The following is an 18,574-nucleotide window of genomic DNA, read 5'->3' on the forward strand; positions in this document are numbered from 1 at the left end:
ATGTTCAGAAAATGCCTGAAATATTCATCAGGCCTGGTTGCAACTGTGGGAAGAGAAACAGAGGTAAAGTTTCAGATCGAACACTGTTCATCAGAACTGGAAAGGTGGAGAAAGAAGCGCATTAAGCTGCAGGGAGGGTGTGGCAGAGAAATGTCTTTGATAGGGCAAAACTAGAGTAACCATGGGAAACCCGAGGAAATCTGCAGATGCTGGAAATTCAAGCAACACACACAAAATGCTGGTGGAACGCAGCAGGCCAGGCAGCATCTATAGGGAGAAGCACTGTCAAAGTTTTGGGCCGAGACCCTTTGTCCTGACGAAGGGTCTCGGCCCAAAACGTCGACAGTGCTTCTCCCTATAGATGCTGCCTGGCTGGCCTGCTGCGTTCCACCAGCATTTTGTGTCTGTTGCGTGTAACCATGGGAATGAGCTGCAAAAAATGTCAATGAGTTAATGGGAGCAATTAGAGAACACAGAAACGATTGTGGGAGTCGTGAAATGAAAACCAGGAAAGCATGCCAGGCAGGTCAGGCTGGGTATGCCCTTCATTTTCAGAGAAACAAAAAAAAGAATGCTGTACCACTATCACAGATTGAAGACTAGCTCCAGACAGAAAAATAAAGTTAACAAAGTTGTGGGATTAAACAAGGTGTCTAGAAGACTTCAACGTGCTTAGATGGAAGAGGAGGTGCTCTTCCTCAAGCTTGCAATGTGTTTTGTTGTTACAGTATAATCAGACATAGATTGATTGGTCAGAGTGGGATTGGTTTGGAGAAATAAGGTCGCAGGCAACAGAAATGCTCAGACATATAAAGAGTAAATGCTTTTTTCCCAGATATATGAAGAGTAAAAGACAGGCAAAAGCGGATACTGGATCACTGGAAAATGATGCTGGAGTGGTAGCAATGAGGGACAAAAAAAATGCGGACAAACTGAATAAGTACTTTACGTCAGAGACTTCACTTTGGAAAACACAAGAGTATGGAAGAAATTCCAGAGCAGAAGTGAGTGTAGTTGTTATTACTAAGGAGAAGGTGTTAGGGAAAGTTGAAAGGTCTGAAAGTAGATGTCACCTGGATCAGAAAGATTGCATGCCAGGGTTCTGAAAGAGGTATAGTAGCTGAAGAGAATGTGTTGGCATCAGTCATGATGTTCCAAGATTCACTATATGTTGGAATGGTTATGGAGGACTGGAAAATTGTAAATGTCATTCCACTCTTTCAGAAGGGAGGGAGACAAAAGTTATGAAAATTATTGGCCAGTTAGCAAAAGATGAGGTTTTGAGGTACGTTTAGACACATGATAAAATAGGCCAAAGTCAGCATAGTTCCCTTGAGGGGAAATTTTGCATTCCAAATTTGTTATATTTCTTTGAAGAACTAACATACAGGATAGATGAAGGAGAGTCAGTTGATGTTGTTTAGTTGGATTTTCAGAAGGCCTTTGGCAAGGTGCCGCACATGAGGCTGCTAAAGAAGAGACCATGGTATTACAGGAAACATACTAGCATGGACAGAAGATTGGCTGATCAGCAGGAGACAAAGAACAGGAATAATGGGGGCCTTTACTGCTTGGTTGCCAGTGACTAATTGTGTTCTGCGGGGGTCAGTGTTGGGACTACTTCTTTTCATGCTATATGTCAATGATTTGGATGACGGAATTGATGGCTTTGTTGCCAAGTTTCAGGACGATACAAAGACAGTTAGTGGGGCAGGTAATGTTGAGGAAGCAGGGAGTCTGCAGAAAGACTTGGACAGATTGGAAGAATAGGCAAGAAACTGGCAGATGGAATATAGTGTAGGGAAGTGTATGGCCACACACTTTGGTAGAAGGAATAAAGGTGTAAACTGTTTTCTAAACAGGAAGAAAAGTCAAATATCAGAGGGACTTGGGAATAATTATGTAGTATTTCTTAAAGGTTAACTTGCAGGTTGAGTCAGTGGTAAGAAAGGTAAATGCAATGTTAGCATTTATCTTGAGAAGACTAGAATTGAAAAGCAAGGATTCAGAGGCTGAGGCTTTATAGGCATTGGTCATATCGCATTTCAAGTACTCTAAGTAATTTTGGGCCTCTTATCTATGGAAGGATGTGAGGGCCCAGAAGAGGTTCACGAGAATGATTCCAGGAATGAAAGGGTTAAAGTTTGAGGATGGTATGTTGGCTCAGGGCTGAATTTGAGAAGAATGAGAGGGTTCTCACTGAAACCCACCAAATATTGAAAAGGCTAGGTGGAATGGATGTGGGGATGATGTTTCCTGTAATGGGGGAGTCTAGGTCCAGAGGGCACAGCATCTGAATGGAAGGACATCCCTTATAAAAAAAAAGAGTTGAAAGAAATTTCTTTAGTTAGAAGGTGGTGAATCTGGAATTTATTGTCACAGATGGCTGTGGAGGCTAAGTCATGGGTATATTTAAAGTGGAGATTGATGGGTTCTTGATTAGTAAGGGTGTCAAAGGTTATGGGGAGAAGGTGGAAGAATGGGATTGAGATGGACAATACATCAGCCATGAGAGAATGGCAGAGTGGACTTGATGAACTGAATGACCTAATTCTGCTCCTTTGGCTTATAGTCTAATGGAGTCTCAGGTTTGTCCCTGCCAAATGAACACAGGTGCTTGGCAAAGCAGTATCACATTTTGAGTTTTGTTTCTCTAGAGACTGTAAAACTGAATGAAGTCACTCTGATTTCACCCTATCAGAGACATCCCCAATCCTACCCTTTTATCCTTGCAGTTTAACAAGCTTCCTTTTTAACTTCTAGTTCTAATGAATGTTTTTGGCTTGAAACATTAATTCCACTTCTCTCCCCACGGATGTGGCCTGACTGAGTGTTTCTAGTAATATCTGTTTATATTTCAGATTTTGAACATCTGCAGTCTTTTTGTTTTCAATACTCCAATGAATATTTCTATCTACCAATTAAGTCCCAGTCAGTACCTTTATATCTCTTACATAAATATATAGAGTGCACTACAAACTGTTGACAGCTAGAGCAAATTCAGGTTTTGTCCTGATGCAGGGTTTTAAGCTGAAACGTTGGCTCTACAGATACTGATTGACCCACTGACTTCTAGCATTCTGTTTGTGTTTCAGGTTTAATCTTTGAACCACATAGAACAGTGAGGTGCTAAGAAATTACTTTTTAAGTAGGTTTACAACATTCATTGTAGATTCATGAATGAAGAATGAACCTCTGATAAAGACACCAAGAGACAGCTTTCCGATAGGAGTCAAATCTTTCCTGGAAGGCAGTGGGAAACTTTTAATTTAAATATCAAAAAAATTCCTTTGTTGGCATAACTTCAGTTTTCAGATTCATTATATTGTGTATGTATTTGCTATTATGAAAAGAATAAAATTCCTGAAGGATTTCAGTAATAATATTCATGCAGTTGGAAAATTCATCTGTAGTTTTAAAGAACATTTAAAGAATGAAAGACTTTGGCTGGAATAACTACAAAACCATCTGATTACTATCATAAACTGGGAGGTATGCATAAAGAATGGAATCAGCAAAGCATATATGATGTTAGAGTTTAACTTTTACATTAATTGGAAATAAATGCGATAGGCCAGACGCTAGAAATGATAAACCTTCAAAATGCATTAACAATAATTTTCTTGAGAACTGGTGACTAAATTAAAAAGCATGCTGGAATCATAATATGTAAAAATCCTAATCACACTCACATTTCCCACTATTTCAAACGTATATCCATATCAAATTTCACATGCTCATATCCATACAACAACACTCACATACACAGCAGCACACCTCCACTGTCTTTACAGAAGCTGAAGCATAAATAGCAACAGCTGCAAAAGTTCAGTGAAGCCTGACCCATGTCCATCAACTAAAGGGCTTAAAGAGAAGAATGACAATAATAGCTGGTGCAGCCATAACATGTTTCTGGAGGTTGTGATCAGTTCTAATTCAACATTTGCGAACCCAATCGTTTCGCCAAGTTTGATGCTGATATCTGAGTTGTCACTTTAGCACAAGCAGAAACCACCCAATGGAAATATTTTGGAGAGCCCAATTACCATTAGCATATAACCTGTAGCACCAGAGGTCCCAACACACTAGACCATTGTTATACTAACATATGGAAAGCCTACTGTTCCATATCCAGACTGCATTTTGCTAAATTAGATCACTTGTTTGTCCTTCTTCGACCTGCATATAGGCAGAGATTAAAGAGCAACGCTCCAGAGATCAGGACAACAAAGTACTCGTGGGAGGCAGAAGTGCGGCTATGGGATTGCTTCGAGACAGTGGACAGGGCTATGTTCACGGACTCATCCGAATACACCATCGTTGTAATGGACTTTACTAAAATAGCTGTAGATAAGTGTCCCCCACCCCACCCCACAAAATCATTCAGTCTCTCCCAATCAGAAGCCCTGGATGCACCATGATCAGAGGCATTCAAGTCTGATGACTAGAAAGTTACAAGAGTTCCAGGTACCATCTCTGGAAAGCCAGCTCACAGGTGAAGTGGCAATTCCAGACCAAACTGAATCAACCAAGGATGCTCGACAGTTGTGGCAGGATTTTAATACTATCACTGCTTATAAAGCGAAATAGGTGACAGCGGGTCTTTGCTTCCAGATGAGCTCAGTGCCTTCTATTTTCGCTTTGACTGTCAAAACATGGAGGAACCACTCACAAACACCCACATCTGCTGAAGTTACTATGATTTCGGTCTCCGAAGCTGACATGTGAGTGGCCTCTAGGAGGGTGAACCCACGAAAAGCATCCGCCCCAGATGGGGAACCTGGCCAAGTGCTAAAGACCTGTGCTGATCAACTGGCTGGAATGTTCACTGATATCTTTAACCTCTTGCTTCAGCAGTGTGTGGTACCAACCTGCTTCAAGCAGGCTTCAATTATTCTGGTGCCCAGGAAAACATGCCTTAATGACTATTGCCTAGCAGCACTTACACCCACAGTGATAAAGTGTTTTGAAAGGTTGGTGATGAAACACATCAACTCTTGCATGAGAAGCAACTTAGGCCAGCTCCAATTTGCCTACCAGATCAACAGATCCATAGCAAATGCCATCTCACTCAACCCTGGAACATCTGGACAGCAAAGATACATACATCAGGATGCTCTTTATCAACTATAGCTCAACATTCATAACCATCATTCTCTCAAAACTAATCAATAAGCTCCAAGATCTTGGCCTCAATCCCTCCTTGTGCAATTAGATCCTGGATTTCCTCACTTGCAGACCCCAGTCAGTATGGATTGACATTTCCTCCATGATCTCCATCAGCACAGGTGCAGCAGAAGACTGTGTGCTTAGCCCCCTGCTCTACTTGCTTTACACTTATGACTGTGTGGCTAAGCTCAGCTCCAATACCATATTCAAATTTGCTGATGATACCACTGTTGTAGGCCAAATCAAAACTGGCGATGAGTTAGTGCATAGGAGGGAGATAGAAAATCTGGCTGAGTGGTATCACAACAACAACCTGTTACTCAATGTCAGCATGACCAAGGAGGTGATTATAGACTTCAGGAGAAAGAAACCAAAGGTCCATGAGCCAGGCTTCATCGAAAGACCAGAGGTGGAGACAGCTAGCAACTTTCCTCGGTGATATTGTTTTGGAGGACCTTTCCTGGGCCCAGCACACAAGTGCAATTACAAATAAAGCATGGCAGCCCCTCTCCTTCCTTAGGAACTTGCAGAGATTTAGCTTGACATCTATAACTTTGACTAACTTCTATCGATGTGTGGTGGAGAGTATATTGACTAGCTGCATCACAGCCTGGTATGTAAGCACCTATGCCCTTGAATGCGAAATCCTACAAAGAGTAGTGGATATGGTCCAGTTCACCACAGCTAAAGCCCTCCTGACCATTGAGTACATCTACATGAAATGCTGTCGCAGTAAAGCAGCACCCATCATCAGGGATTCCCACCCTCCAGGTCATGTCCTCTCCTTGCTGCTGTCATCAGGAAGGTGCTACAGGAGCCTCAGGACTCACACTATCAGCTTCAGGAACAGATAGTACTCCTCAACTATTAGGCTCTTGAACTAAAAGGGTAACTTCACTTGCCTCATCATTGTAGTATTCCCACAACCAATGGAGTCACTTTCAAGGACTCCTTACCTCATGTTCTTGATAGTTATTATTTCATCTTTTTGTAGTTGCACAGTTTGTTGTCTTCTGCACTCTGGTTGAACGCCCTGTCTGGGAGGCCTTTCAATGATTCCATTATGGTTAATATTCTATAGATTTACTGAGTATGCCCACAAGAAAATGAATCTCAGGATTGTATATGGTATGTACTTTGATAATAAAACTTACTTTGAACTCTCTTCTGTGGATTTTTTCACTTCTGATATACTCTTATTTAACAATATTTATGATTTTCCCCCATAATGGAAAGCCCCTGCTCCCTCCCCCACCAAGATAACAATAGTGCGGTTTAGCGATGACAGTAGTGTTGATAGATAAACTGGTTATACAAGGTCTTGTTGGAGATAGTAATTGTCTTGCACTTGTGGCATGAAAGTCATCTGCTACTTATCAACTCACAACTAAATGCCATTTAGGTTTCACTGCATTAATGTTGGTAAATGAGCTCAGGCTGCATCTTACTAGAATTTCACGGCAATGAATCTCCCCTGACAGCATTGCCAGAAAGGACCTCCAGTAGTTGCCTTCTTACTTTTTCTTCTAATCTGCATGACCATCAGTTTATCATGATTCAGAAAGCCCATGAATTGAGAGACATTCTGTTGGTGCACCCCCGGAACATTTAATGCAGAGGAAATGTTTATGTGGACAGCCATATGCCTTCCATGAAGTTCCAGCTTATTAATGTAAGATCGTGTTCCCAGAGTTCCCTGGCCATATGGCATCTATTAGGGTTTTCTGTATATGGTTATAGTCCAGTTGAATATTAAGAGAGGGAACCCTCTTGTAATTCTGGTACATTTCTGTAATCTGTGATGGATCTTTGGCTTCAAAAGTAGTCGTAGCCGAATTGTGGTAGTGAGGATGAGCTCCCACCGCTAAACAAATGCTCTTCATGGCGTGCGTCTCAAACAGCCTCTGACAACCAAGTCCAACTCTTGGCCTTCATGTGCGGCATAGTTTTTATGCCCAGTGGAGCTGTTCTCACTGACAGGAGAAGGGGCAAAGGTGGGCCTCTGGCGCCTTAAAACCAATTGCTCTGGGCAGATGGGGCTCGTTAATCACAGATGGTAACTTACCTAGGAGAGGGAAAACTCAGATTGGCAAGCTCTACTGCCTTACAGCTATAACCGCTCATGGGAAAGGCTTTGGGAATAAACCTTGGGGAAAAATCCGGAGACGGAGTCCCAAAGGCGGCTGACTGCTGTTCCCAGAACCGGCACGGCAACTCCTGCGATGCTGCTGGTACCAAACTGTATCGACTTTTGTCGTTCCTTTGGACCTGGCATCAGCATGGGGGGGGGGGGGGTCCCACTGCATAGGCAACAGATGGATTTCCATATCAACTCTGCCCTGGCTTGCGCCGTGGAGAGGCCACTCTCAGTGACTACCAGAGGCACAGTACCCATGGTCGACCACGACCGACGGAGGTCACACGATGGATCTTTCCAGAGAACATGAGTGCAAACCATCATCCTCTGCATCACTGGCAGAACTCTTACTATTTGTTAAATTGAAGATGGCTGACTGCATTGTCAAAAACAGGGTTTAAAATTGTGGATATGGTTGCACACTTGACAAATGTTACCACCTCTGTGGTGAAGTAGAATCCATGAAAACATTGCAGATTTAAATGCACATACAACAATTGTTTTTACTGGATACTTCTTCCTAACCACAGCTGTTCTCTTTTATTCCCCTCCTCTTGCCGTTGGCCGCCAATGCTTTCCGCAGTCTTCTTATTTGTACCAGCAATGGAGAAAGTTAAGACTATAACTTGAGATAAAGTTAATGAGGGAAGTTATCCCAGAAGGTTCTTTTTACAAGAACAAAAATAAGACAATCACTTTGCTGGGAGTGTACTACAGGCCTCTGAACAGTCATTAAGAGATCGAAACATTGAGGGGTGCAAGAATAATACAGAAATAAAACATTTCAACTTCCCCAATATTTACAGTGATTGCCCAAGAATCAAATTTAAAAATGCGTCCAGAAGAGCTTTTTGATTCCATACATACATAGTTCTACAGGGGAATGGCGATACAGGGCAAATTGTAGGGATGTTGTCAGATAAGTGATAGGAATGTCAGTAGTTCAGCATTTTGAAGATAATGACCATTACTGAAAGTTTCAAGGTCATCATGGAAAAGGATAAGGATGGACTGAAAATTGGGGCTCAGAACTGGAATAAGGCCGATTTTAATATCATGACAGGACCTAGTAAAATTACTCTGGGAGCAGTTATATGGATGTAAGTCTTCATCCCACAAATTGAACTAATTCAAAAGAAAATAATGAGGATTCCTCATATTCCCAAGAGATTAAGAATAAGTCCTAAGAATCTTGGATGCCAAGGAATACATGGAGTGGTATGAGGCTAACGAGAACATACAGTATGTAAAGTATCAATATTGTACTCATGGAGTTGAATCTTGTAAGCCATCTGACAGTATGATTAAATCATATATTCTGACACTTTTGGAGCCACATAATGTTGGAGTGCTATGTTGATTATAATTCTAGCAGTTTTTGAGCAATTTGTTTTTTATTGTAATAGAAAGAAAAACATATTATAGTATAGCTGATGAAAAGTCATTGACTGCTTCATGGCTGCTGCACAACCAGCTGAGAATTTCTAGCACCTTCTTTTTTATTTCAAATTTCCAAGATTTGTAGTGCTTTGCTTTTAGATCACACTGTGGTATTTTGAATGTCATTGATTCAAGTGTATGATCTTAATATAATGGCTGAGCATAGTTGCATGAAGCTAGTAAGTACCTTTATTAAATTAAGAAAGTTAAGTAAAAATTATGAGAAGAGCCCAGAATTGAGAAAAGCAGATACAGATCAGAAAGTAAATAATGATAATGTGATTTGCAGTTTCAATAGTAAAACCAGAAACCTTTGGGAATAGGGGTAGATGTAAAGTTCTGGGAATGCTAGTGCTAAATAAATATGCATCTACCAGTAAAGAACATATACAAACTCGATGTTGTGTATTACACAAAAATTACATCCACAGACTCCTTACTTTGCGTGGTTTAACAACATTTCTGAAAAAGCACGTCTATGGTAATCCTACCTGTAAGATAGCAACTGTCTGGGAGAAGTGATGCTGCTCCATTATGGAGGTGGAGTACAGAGCGGCCAGTGGATGGTCAAACTTTTGTAGGTAGCTGTTAGTATAACCTCTGTGGTCTAGGTCATGACACAAACAAGCCACAAGGAGACTTTTTCTCTTTTCATGAAAACAAAAGGGAGAGAAAAAGAAATAGTTATAAATCTATTCTTAATAATACCTGTGTTTGAATATAACATGGAACATCATGTAAAATGGCAACTTAAGATACTTCCTCACAAATATTCAGTCAATGGTATGAATGTTGAAGTTGTTGTGGGTAGTGAAAAATGTTGTCTGAGGCTACAGATGGAAAATTGGACAGAATGTTGGCAGATGGATTTAATACCAAAAGGTGATGCATTTGGAAAGTGAAATAGGAGTAGGGCATCTAGTAAATGGCAGGGCACTAAGGAATGCTGACAAATAGACAGACCCAAGTTCAAGAACATAATTCTCTAAAAATGATAACACAGGTATATAGACTTGTAAAGAAAGCATATAGCATGCTTGCCTTCTTAGGTCAAGCCACAGTATACTGAAGTTGTAACATGACAAGACAACTTTTCAAAACACTGGTAAGAATGTTTGAAATTTTGTTTGCAGTTCTAGTTGCTGCACTGTAGGAAAGATGTGGCTGCACTGGAAAGGGTACAGAGCATATTACTCAAGATAATGCCTGGATTGGAGGACTTTAGTTATGGAGACAGAATGAATAAACTGTGTTTGGTTTCCTTGGAGTGAAGGAGGCTAAGAAGCAACCTAATAGAGGTATATAAGAGGGTTGATCAGAGTAGATAATCAGAGAAGATAAAGTTATCAAAAAAAGAAACAAGAGGGCACATGTTGAAAATAAGAGATCAGAGCTTAAAGTAGATTTTACACAGAGGATGTTTGAATATTTGGAACTCACTGTTGGAGGTGGTGGGGCTAAATACAATTATGAATTTCAAGAGTAATTCAGACTGACATTTAAATAGGGAAGATACATTAGAATGCAGACCTAGTAAGGGGAAGTGGGATTAGTGTATGTAGGTAAAATTGATGTGGTGCGTAGAAGGGCCAAATTCTGTGCTGTACAACTCTATGACTCTATTATACAATTTTGTCCAAAATGAGATTATGGTAAATAATTCAATTGTTTACCTCTCAAGGAGAACTTGACAATAGAAGTCAGTGTGATGGCACCATGGTACACTGTTCTACAGTATTTCACTGCACAACATAATTTGCAAAAGTAGTTCTGCACATACATTAGGTTCATAACTCTTGTTAAATAGTGCCTAAGCTTTTTGGGCTTTAATAAGTAAAGGATGTTCTAATGATAGAAATGAATTCTACACATGGGCATTTCTAAATTACTAACTCCTTCAGAAGATTGCTGAGTATGGTGGTAGGTTTCTACTAACTTTAGACATGAAAAAATATTGAGACAAAACATACTTTTAAAACTTATTGGTACTGTAACTTTGTTGTATTGGTGGAGAAAAGGAACAGAGATTCAAGTAATGAGGTGAAAGTTATTTATTTCCCCCCAGCACACAAAGGAGAGAGATTCTGCAGTCACAGTCATGAAGGAGAAGGGGCATCTGGGTAAAGTAGAAAGCATTTCAACTTGTATTCTAAGATATAGCAATGACAGTAACATTTCATTCAGTGAGACAATGCAAAAATGTTAAAGGGGGAAATTTGTAAGTATTTGTTTCATGGCAAGTTTACATCCCATTTTACAAGTTGTAAAATACTTTTCCTCTTTTATTTTATAGTGATTTGTTTCACTGACACAAATGCTGTTCCAGTCATCTTATGGATAGACAGACATTAAAACATTGTAAAGTAGAATAATGGTGGCAGAACTTGCTGGCAATTCTGGCAGTTCCACATAGAGCTATCAGCATTTATATATACAATTCCTAGCAAGTTCAAGACTCCCTCTTACTTGTAGAAATTAGGAACTTGCTAGACCAGCTCAAGTTCTATGTGACTCAATGAATTAACTAAGTGAGTTGAGTTAATGCATTTGAAGGAACTTAATGAATTTCTTAGCACCTGTGGTGAATACAAGTGCAATTTTTGTGACCTTATTGATTTGAGGGGACAGAAAAGGCCGCGAGGAACAACAGGTAAGAAGTAATATTGGTTACAATGTTTTTAACATTGTGTTTATTTGAATGCATCCCAAGGCCATACCACCACCAACAAAGCAAAAGTTTGAAATCCAGGACAATGCACAGTATTGGCACAGTATCATTCATAACCCTAAACATTCATTCTGTTCACCACCAGTGCACAGTGGTTGCAGTGTGTAACATCCACAACATTATTTACCCGGGCTATTCTAACAGTACTTCCCATACTGTTATGAGATAGGCAATGATTGCTGGTCATCCCGCGACACTAAGATCACAAAAATAAATTAAAAACACACTGGAAAATGACACAATGTGATGACAAATAAACTCCAAGATTTATAAATGCTGCAATAATTGTGCATCCTACCAGCTTTTCAACTTGGAACAGAATTACTACCTAAAGAAACTAAGGAACACTCATTTACCTTGTCACCTTGTAATTCTGTTCCAACCATTAGAGCAGCAGGATCCTGAAAGGCCCTGACAGGATGGATGTGGAAAGGATATTTCCTTTTGTGGAAAAGCCTATAAGTTAGCAGTCACTGTTTATAAATAAGACATTACTCATTTAAGAGAGAATGGAAGCAAGTTTTTTTCTCCCAAAGCATGAGTCTTTGGAACTCTTCCTCAAAGGCTGGTGAAAGCAATTTCTGAGTATTTATAAGGCAAAGTTAGGTAGGTTCTTGATAAACAAAGTGAAAACCTATAGAGGTGAGAACACAGAAATGAGGTTACAATCAGATCAGCCATGAATCATTGAATGATGGAGCAAGCTTGAAAAGGTGAGTGTTCCATTCCTGCCCTGAATTTAAGAGTTGGAAGTAGAGACCTTAATGAGAGTAACCTCATAGCCAATTCTCTTTCTCAGCTCCTTTGCTCCCCTCAGTTCATAACCTCTTCAAGCTGCATGTTGTGTAGGTGTGTGACATTTACAGTACTTTCCATCTTCCTCTTCACATTATTAAACAGTTACACATGTACAGCTCTCAAATATCAGCTTATTAGTAAAACTCCTGGAGAATTAGCAGTTATGTTAGAGATAGTTTTCCTTCTCTGTTGTGAAACACTGGACATCAAATGGTTTAGAAATAAAGAATGATGTAAATGCTGTCCCCAAAAGGCAATGATGCACACACTTAGCTGTAGAGGATTTGAAAGAAAGTCCTTATGAGCAAGTAGACAGAAAGTTGATTGAGTAGATGCAATTGAATCCTTAAGCATTCGCAAGACCGTGGGAAATCCTGAGTGCAATGCCAAGCAGTATAGGGTCTGATGAAAACCTTGCCCGCTGTCTTGTGCAGAGCTGGGAGTTAGTTTAATCAATAAAGTGGGCAATGCATGGATTCGATCATATTCCAGCATTTGGTAACCAGTGTTTCAGTACTACAAACAGAAGACACCCAACATCTGGTTGCTGCTGTAGAAGACCAGACTTGGCTGAAATAAACTTAGCTTATTGCATTGTAATACCTTTGATTGGCATAATGGCTATGGAACAAAATTACAAAAAGACCTTGCGGACACAGAGCAGAGCAGCAATCTATCCTTGAACAGATTACTGAGGTACCTTCCCAAGGCAGAAGAGGAGCTACAGATTACAAATCTGCTGTACAGTCTGAGAACAGCAGCAAACAGATTCAGTCCATGTTTCCACCAAACTTGCTGAAGAGAGGGAGAAATGTATTTTTTTCTAACTTTCAGTCTTCAGTGAAGATTGTTACCATTGCACATATTCCCTCTGGGGTAACTATACCATCCGTGGCTCCTAAAATTTCAAAGATTTTAAAGTACTTTTACCAAAATCAAGACCAAAGTAAAATACAATGCAAGAACATTCCAGTGCAAGACTCCTCCATTATCAAATTCTCTACAATGTGGAAATATCTGGAGACTATGGTCATATCAGGATAACTGAAGGACTGGTTAATGCCAAACTCCTAGAATTTGTTCCAGATGTATAAAAGACTGATGTCATTTCGAGTATATCCATTATATTTTGTCATTATTCCTACTCAAACTTCATTACAGAATGATACATAATCAAGTATGCTCAAATTTTAAAGTGGATTAGATAAATAATTGGAACATTAACAAAACAGCTTCTATTGGAATGATCTGAAGTTTCCCCTATCTATTCATCTCATTCATGATATATTTCATTGCGCACATTAGTTCTATTTAATCATGCTCTAATAATATCTTTAGTCCCTATTAGGGTAACAGGTGCTTCCAGTGCCTGCATGATTCTAATTCAGAGTGGGTTAAAGATTGCATTCACCTACCTCCAGTTCTGAAAATGTGCCCTGAACGCTCTGCAGGATAGTGTACATGCAATGTGCCACAGAGACCGCATGTTTCCAGTTGTGGTAAGGCACACGACGGTAGTTTTTCTTCACTGACATTGTGAACCGACACAGTTTTTCCAGATCAATGCTGGACAGAAAAGAAGGTGGCAATTTAAAAAAATAAAATCAGAAAATACAATTTAAAATACCAACTGCTAACATTATTCCAGCTGCAATTTAGCAGCATTTTGAAGTACAGATAGCTGTTACTTTAGAATCAGAATCAGGTTTAACATCACTGGCATATGTCATGAAATGTGTTATGTGGCAGCAGTACATTGCAATACAAAATAAAAATTGTAAATTAAAGTATATATATTTGTTCCTGAATCATTAAGTGTGTGCCTTCAGGCTCCTGCACCACCCCCTCGATGGTAGCAATGAGAAGAGGGCCTGCCCCAGGTGTCAGGGATTCTTAATGATGAATGCTACTTTTTTGAAGCAGCACTCCTTGATTATGTCCCAGATGCTGGGAAGCTAGTACTCATGATGGAACTGACTAAGTTTACAACTTTCTGCAGCTTATTTCAATCCTGTGCAGTGCCCCCCTCCTCCCCCCCCAATACAGCAATGCAGCCTATTAGAATGTTACCCACGGTACATCTGTAGAAATTTGCAAAAGTCTTTGGTGAAATACCAGATCTCCTCAGACTCCTAATGAAATATAGCCACTGTTGTGCCTCCTTTGTAACTACATCAATATGTTATGCGCTGGATAGACCCTCAGAGACGTTGACATCCAGGACCTTGAGATTTGCTCACCCTTTACACTTCTGATCCCACTTGTGAAGGTCACAAATCTTTCAAATACATTTTCTCCAAATCTTAGGAAATCTACTTCCTGGAATTTGTGAAATTGACTTTTCATCTAAAAGATTGTTGACCTGTGCAACATTTCCTATTTTTAAATCACCAATTTACAGAATCTCCATTTTTTGTGTGAAAAAAGTTACCAAAATGGAATATATTTAACATTTACACTAACATCCATACCTGTTCTTTCCACAGCTACTATGTATCATATAGATAAAAATCCTTGGCCAGAGGTCCTCATAGGGGCTGATATCAAAATGGAATCTGATGTTAAAGATAGAAAGAAGTCAAAACATGAACTAATGTTAGACAATAATTAATTTTAAACATACATGTCTATTTACATATTTAATATTCACACATTTAATCAAATTACACCAAGTGGGTATTTATGAGAAAAATGTGTTCTGAGAAGAGGTAGATTGTGATTCAAGTTCATGGTTCCTTCAAAGTGGTCACACAGGTTGATAAGGTGGTGAAGGTGGCTCATGGAATGTTTGCTTTTTAGTCGAGGCATTGAGTTCAAAAGTCAAGAGGTTATTTTGCAACTTTATAAAATATCGGTTAGGCCACATCTGGAGTACTGCGTACAGTTCCGGTTGCCCCATTAAAGGAAGAATGCTGGGACTTTGGAGAGGGTGCAGAAGAGGTTTACCAGTATGCTGCCTGGTCTACAGGGCATGTGCTATCATGAGAGGTTGGATAAACTTGGGTTGTTTTCTCTGGAGTGGTGGAGGCTGAGGGGAGATCTGATAGAAGGTTTATAAAATTATGACAGGCATAAATAGAAGTAGACAGGGAGTATCTGTTTCCCCAGGTTAGAATGCCTAATACCAGAGGGGATGCATTGAAGGTGAGGTTGGTAAGTTCTAAGGGGGTGTGAGGGGTATGTTTTTTTTTTACTCAGGATGGTGAATACCTGGAAATGCTGCCCGGTATGGTGGTAGAGGCAAATATATTAGAGGCTTTTAAGGGACATTTAGAGAGATACATGAATGTGATGAAGAGGAGGGATATGGACAATGTGTAGGTAGGACGGGTTAGTGTTTTTGATTTGCTTTTTAACTGGACTGGCACAGCATTATGGGCTGAAGCATCTGTTCCTGTGCTGTACTGTTACAGACTATTTGCTGCTCTTAACAAATGGTTCTGGACAAAGAAGTGAACTTGACCACCATGCCACTGTATTGACTGGTTCACTGGAGTGGCAAGGAAGAATACCTGGCTAAAAAAAAACAATATATTCTTGCTAGTAAAGACTTTGCAAAGTGTCACTTAACAGATGCTGTAAGGATGTGGAAGAAGGTCCTGTGGTCCGATGAGACTAAAGTGAAACTTTTTGGCCTCAACATTAAGTGGTACATATGGCTGTACATCAGCTAGGTAACACCAGCCCTACTGTAAAGTATGGTGGATCATGCTATGGGGATGCTTTTCAGCAGAAGGTACTGGAAATCTGGTCAGGATTGATGGGAAGATAACTACTGCTAAATACAGAGACATCCTAGATAAAAACTTGCTGGCCTCTGCCAGAAAGCTTCAACTGGGGAGGAAGTTCATCTTCCTACTGGCTATGGGACAATGATCCAAAGCACACTGCCAGAACAACCCTCGAGTGGCGTCAAATAAAAAAACATGACACCCTTGAGTGACCCAGTCAGAGCTGACATTCAGCTGATCGAATATCTCTGGCAAGACCTCCGAACTGCTGTCCTCCACCACTCCCTTACTAACCTGGCACAGTTTGAACAATTTTGCAAAGAGTAATGGGCAAATCTTGCTCTGTCACGTGCTAATAGAGACATATCCAAGAAGACTGCTGGTCATAAATGATGCGAAAGGTGGGTCAGCTAAGTACTGAGTAAAAGGGGTGAATACATTTGAACTGCCGACATTAAAAGTTTTGAATTTTTAGTTTTCCATGTTTTACAATTTTCACTGATTTCTTTTGGCTCTAATGTGGAAAAAGGAGCACGTGATTCACAGATTAAAATCCTCAGTTAAATTGATCAAGATTCCTGGCTGTAATACTCATTTGTGTGAACAAAGGGTTGAGGCTGAATACTTTTATAAGGCACTGTAAATGAAGATGTATCCCTGATTATTTCAACTGTGAGACACAGCCATGTTACTGTCAGCATATTTCGGTGCTATTCTGTGAAAGAATATAAAGATTTGCAGGTGCAGCAGGCTACCAAGAAGGCAAATGGAATGTTGGCCTTCAATGCTCGAGGGACTGAATTTAAGAGCAGGGAAGTTATGCTGCAACTGTACAGAGTACTGGTGAGGCTGTTGTGCAGTTCTGACCCCCTTACTTTAGGAAGGATACACTGCCCTCGGAGGCGGTGCAGAGGAGGTTCACCAGGTTGATTACAGAGATGAGGGGTTAGACTATGAGGAGAGATTGAGTCACCGGGGACTGTACTTGCTGGAATTCCAAAATTTGAGAGGAGATCTTATAGAAATATATAATTTATGAAAGCGATAGACAAGAGGCAGGAAAGTTGTTGAGACTAGAACTAGGGGACATAGCCTCAAGATTCAGGGGAGTTAAGTTAGGATGGAGGCAAAGAGGAACTCCTTTTCTCAAATAGTAGTGAGTCTGTGGAATTCTCTGCCCAATGAAGCAGTGGAGCCTACCTCAGTAAATATATTTAAGACAAGGTTGGATAGATTTTTGCATAGTAGGGTAATTATGGGTTATGGGGGAAAGGCAGGCAGGTCGAGTTGAGGTCATGGCCAGATCATCTATGATCTTATTGAATGGCAGTGCAGGCTTGACAGGCCAGATGGTTTACTCCTGCAATTTCTTACGTTCTTATGATTTCTAATGACTTAACAACCTTTGAAGGTTTGTATTAAGGCATTAAAATCTGATGGAGAAACACATAGTATGTTAATACTTTGTACCATTTGTTATAAAGCTTTATTCTAGCAAACCACGTGTACAGTCAAAACTCACACAAAATGCTGGAGGAACTCAGCAGGCTAGGCTGTATCTTGGAAAAGAGTACATTTGACGTTTGGGGCCAAAATCCTTCGGCAGTGTCCAACACTACTGAAGTGTTTGGCCTGAAATGTCAATTGTACTCTTCCTAGATGCTGCTTGGCCTGCTGAGTTCCTCCAGCATTTTGTGTGTGTTGCTCGGATTTCCAACATCTGCAGATTTTCTCTTGTTTACAGTCAAAATTGACTGTATGTACCTGAATAAGTTTTTTCAACAGTCTTCACTGTGGAAGAGACGATCAATATGGTGGAAGTTCCAGGTGTCAGGAAGCATGAAGTATATGAAGTTACCATTACTAGAGAGAAGGTTCTTGGGAAACTGAAAGGTCTGAAGGTAGATAAGTCACATGGACCAGATGGTGTACAGCTCAAAATTCTGAAAAAGGTGGCTGAAGAGATTATGGAGATATTAGTAATGATCTTTGAAGAATCAATGAATTCTGGAATGGTTCTGCAAACTGGAAATTTGCAAATGTCACTCCTCTCTTCAAGAAGGGAGAGAGGCAGAAGAAAGGAAATTATAGGCCAGTTAGTTTGACTTCAGTGGTTGGGAAGATGTTGTAGTCGATTATAAAGGTTGAGGTCTCAGGGTACTTGGGAGGCACACAATAAAATAGACTGTAGTAGTCAGCATTGTTTCCTCAAGGGAATAGCGTGCCTGACAAACCTGCTGGAATTCTTTGAAGAAATAACAAGCAGGATAGACAAAGGAGAATCAGTTCATGTTGTGTATTTGGATTTTCAGAAGACCTTTGACAAGGTGCCACACATGAGGCTGCTTAACAAGCTACAAGCCCATGGTATTACAGTAAAGGTTCTAGCATGGAGAAAGTACTGGGTGACTGGCAGGAGGCAAAGATTGGGAATAAAGGGTGCCTTTTCTGGTTGGCTGCCAGTGATGAGTCATGTTCCAAATGAGTCTGTGTTGGGACCAATTCTTTTTACATTACATGTCATTGATTTGGATGATGGAATTGACTGCTTTGTTGCAAAGCTTGCAGATG

General features: G+C 40.2%; 1 protein-coding gene across 5 annotated transcripts in view; it reads right to left on the reverse strand.

Moving 5' to 3' along the window:
* The window catches only part of pde10a (phosphodiesterase 10A), a 443,486-nt gene that overhangs the window by 35,998 nt on the left and 388,914 nt on the right, over positions 1 to 18,574 (reverse strand). For all 5 annotated transcript variants that reach the window (XM_073051085.1, XM_073051087.1, XM_073051089.1 and 2 more), the window contains 3 exons: positions 14,744 to 14,827; positions 13,688 to 13,838; positions 9,238 to 9,393 (listed from right to left, as the gene is read on the reverse strand). In XM_073051085.1, the coding sequence (XP_072907186.1) occupies positions 9,238 to 9,393; positions 13,688 to 13,838; positions 14,744 to 14,827 (391 nt within the window). The remainder of the gene's footprint in view (positions 1 to 9,237; positions 9,394 to 13,687; positions 13,839 to 14,743; positions 14,828 to 18,574) is intronic.

The sequence above is a fragment of the Hemitrygon akajei genome, chromosome 7 (assembly GCF_048418815.1).
Source record: "Hemitrygon akajei chromosome 7, sHemAka1.3, whole genome shotgun sequence".
Classification (NCBI taxonomy): domain Eukaryota; kingdom Metazoa; phylum Chordata; class Chondrichthyes; order Myliobatiformes; family Dasyatidae; genus Hemitrygon; species Hemitrygon akajei.